Source organism: Rhinopithecus bieti, unplaced genomic scaffold (genome assembly GCF_001698545.2).
Source record: "Rhinopithecus bieti isolate Rb0 unplaced genomic scaffold, ASM169854v2 scaffold_6708, whole genome shotgun sequence".
Taxonomy (NCBI): domain Eukaryota; kingdom Metazoa; phylum Chordata; class Mammalia; order Primates; family Cercopithecidae; genus Rhinopithecus; species Rhinopithecus bieti.
Genome location: NW_016806329.1, coordinates 310150 through 312879, shown reverse-complemented (window position 1 = coordinate 312879; position 2730 = coordinate 310150). Strand labels below are relative to the sequence as shown.

Genomic DNA, 2730 nt, shown 5'->3' with positions numbered 1-2730 from the left:
AAAAAAAAAAAAAAAAAAAAAAAAAAAATCTTTAAAAGTCAAAAGCAAACTGGTAAACCATTAGCGAAACCACAAGCTACCATGAAAAGATACACAAAAGTATCTGGCAACCAAGGTCTAGAGCTGGTTCCAGAGTGTGAAAGGTTTTCTGATTGCTAATAAACTCCATTATGCACCCAAGATATCTTCACTTAGTTGTGTCATTTCTAAACAGGCAACAGAGCCCAGAAGTTTCAGTGAGCCAGTCCTGGCAAACTCAAATTATGAAAAATATACCCTCTGCTTAAAGATTAACTACAAACCTACCCTGGGACCAGCTTGCTTCAGTTAAGTTTAAAATGGTGCCTAAATTGAAAGGAAAGCCTGTAGCATAGAGGAAAAAAAAAAAATCAAATGGAAAAGTAAATGTAAAAGTTTCTATTTCCAATAAACTGCGTCTCAGAAATCTTCCAGGCGATAAAGACTCGGAAGAACAGAGGGATCTAGCCCCATTCGCATTCTCTGAGGCGTGCGCACTGCGCGGAAAGGATGAATGAATGGAAGACCGGCGCGTGTGAAATGCAGCAGGTCCGGCCGGCAAGCCGACCGGCTACAGCGATCTGTAGGCCTCGCTCCTCCCCCTTCTCTCCTCCATGACAGCCCAGTCCCAAGCATGGAGGGGCGAGGACAATGTGATACCCCTTCTCACCACCACTATCCCTCATTCTACTTGGAGAGCTTCACCGTGACGCTCGAGTGTTCTTTCTCACCCCAACCTTTCTCGCCTCCCCTGGCGCAAACACCGGCAACACTCCGGCGCGCTGGATTAACAGGCGCTCGCCCCTCTCAACTCCTCTAAGCGAGGTCGAAGCTCCTCCGCGCGTGCCGCGGTACCACTCCCGCCTAACCCACCCTCCGGCAACACTCGCCCACCAGCTCCACAGTCCACCGGTCTAAAGAAGACGTGCGCGCGCCCGGCACCCGAGCCCCGGGGCTGGGGCTCTGGAGGGAGAGAAAGGCTGCCCCAGGGCTCCCTCCTCCATCTCACTCCAGGCCAGCTCGCCGCCCACCCTGCCTGCGGATCCCAGTGCTCGCTGGGAGCCGGCCCCGCGCCTTCCCATCACGAAGACACCATCCCCACACAACTAGCCCAGAACCCCAGCTACCCTCCACCCTGTAGACACCTCGCGGCTCCGCAGGAGGCGCCATGCCGCCCCTCCCCCACACCGCTCCCCCAGTTCTCGGGCCCCCACCAGAAAGTGTGCGCTACACGCCGCCTCGGCCAGCCTCCGGGACGTCCCCACTTGTCCGCGGGAGGTCAGGTCCAACATGAGGGGGAGGGGGCGGCAAGGGGTAGAGTGCGCGCCGGGAACGCAGTCCCGCGGAGTCCCCCAGTTAGAAGGGAGACGGAGCGCGGGGACCCGTGGGGGTGGGGGCCAAGGCAATACTCACCGGTTCGACAGTCGCCATCTTAGATCGATCTGATCGCACAACCGCTCCAGAAGGGGGGGTAAGAGGAAAAAAATGAGATTCAAACCGGATTGGCCAGCTACTGGCCACGTGACGGACGTGTCCGTTTGGCCCTGGCGGCGCCTGCGCAAGACTGCGGCTGCGTGGGTAACGAGAGGCTTCTGGGAAGTGGAGTCTCTCTCCCACTTTTTTTTTTTTTTTAAGGCAAATTTTTTTTAAAAATGACTGGTCACGTGGCTGATGGGTAGGGTGCGCGGTTCTCAACGCGGCGGACGCTCGCTTGCTGGAGGGTGGTTTCAGTCCTCTGCTCTTCCTCCTGGATAGCTGCGGTCACACTTACTGCCAGGCATGCCTACTGTGCCCTTTGTCGCCCTGTCCTCCCATCTTCCCCGGAAGGTTGGGAACTGCAGGCTCAGCACACACAATAAGGCTTCATTTGCTTAGTTGAGGTCCCAGGACAAGTTGCCTGTGTGTTTATTTAGTTTTCTTTTGACCTCCCACCATTTTCTCTTAGTTTCAAAAAGAGGCGGCGATGCAGAGTCGTTTAGGCAATCAACCCTTCCACGTCCCCTGACTCCGCTAATGCTGGTGGTCGTTCGTTGCCATTTCTGCGAAAGGGGACGGACGGAACCGCCCGCAGTACCCGCTTGCCACCGGCTGGATGAGGGGGAGGGGACGACAGCTTTTACTGTCCCAAATCCTGAGATTAAGACCTCAGGGCTAAATCTTAGGTGGCAGTAAAAATTACTTGGAAGTTCTGTGCAACCGTTCCAATATTCTGCTTTAACGTGCACAGAAATAGCCTAAGTCCAGGTGCCAGCCAGGGAAGCCACTCCGGTCCCGCTGACTAAGCCCTGGACTGATGGTCTGGAGTCGTTAGGCCGGGTCAACTATGCCTCTTGACGTTGACTCATTCTCCTTAGGCGAGTGACTTAGTGGTGCGGCGCCTCAGCTTTTTTATTTATGAAACAAAGGTGATGATACACTTACCTCACAAGGGTGTGCTTTGTAATGACTGTAACCGGCTTTGAAAATGCACTGGACTCTAGAAATGATTCATCATAAGCAACCGCATGCCTTCCTAAAGATCAGCTGCTTCTCCTTTTTTTTTGTTTTTTTTTTTTTAGCAAAGTTTAAATTTTTTTCTTATGTTTACTTTGATTATGATGTACACCAGTGTGGTTTTAAATGATCAGGACCTTTTTTTTTTCCTTTACAACTGCAGCTGCCGTCAATAGAGGATTTAATATTCAGGAAATTATTGTTATGCTCACAACAGTC

The 2730-nt window shown here is 52.5% G+C and overlaps 1 protein-coding gene across 1 annotated transcript in view; it reads right to left on the bottom strand.

The window, feature by feature from the left end:
* The window catches only part of EIF4E (eukaryotic translation initiation factor 4E), a 54837-nt gene extending 52459 nt beyond the window's left edge, over positions 1–2378 (bottom strand). The window contains exon 1 of the mRNA XM_017875489.1: positions 1432–2378. Within this exon, the coding sequence (XP_017730978.1) occupies positions 1432–1449 (18 nt within the window). The 5' untranslated portion in view covers positions 1450–2378. The remainder of the gene's footprint in view (positions 1–1431) is intronic.
* Positions 2379–2730: the final 352 nt, after the last annotated feature.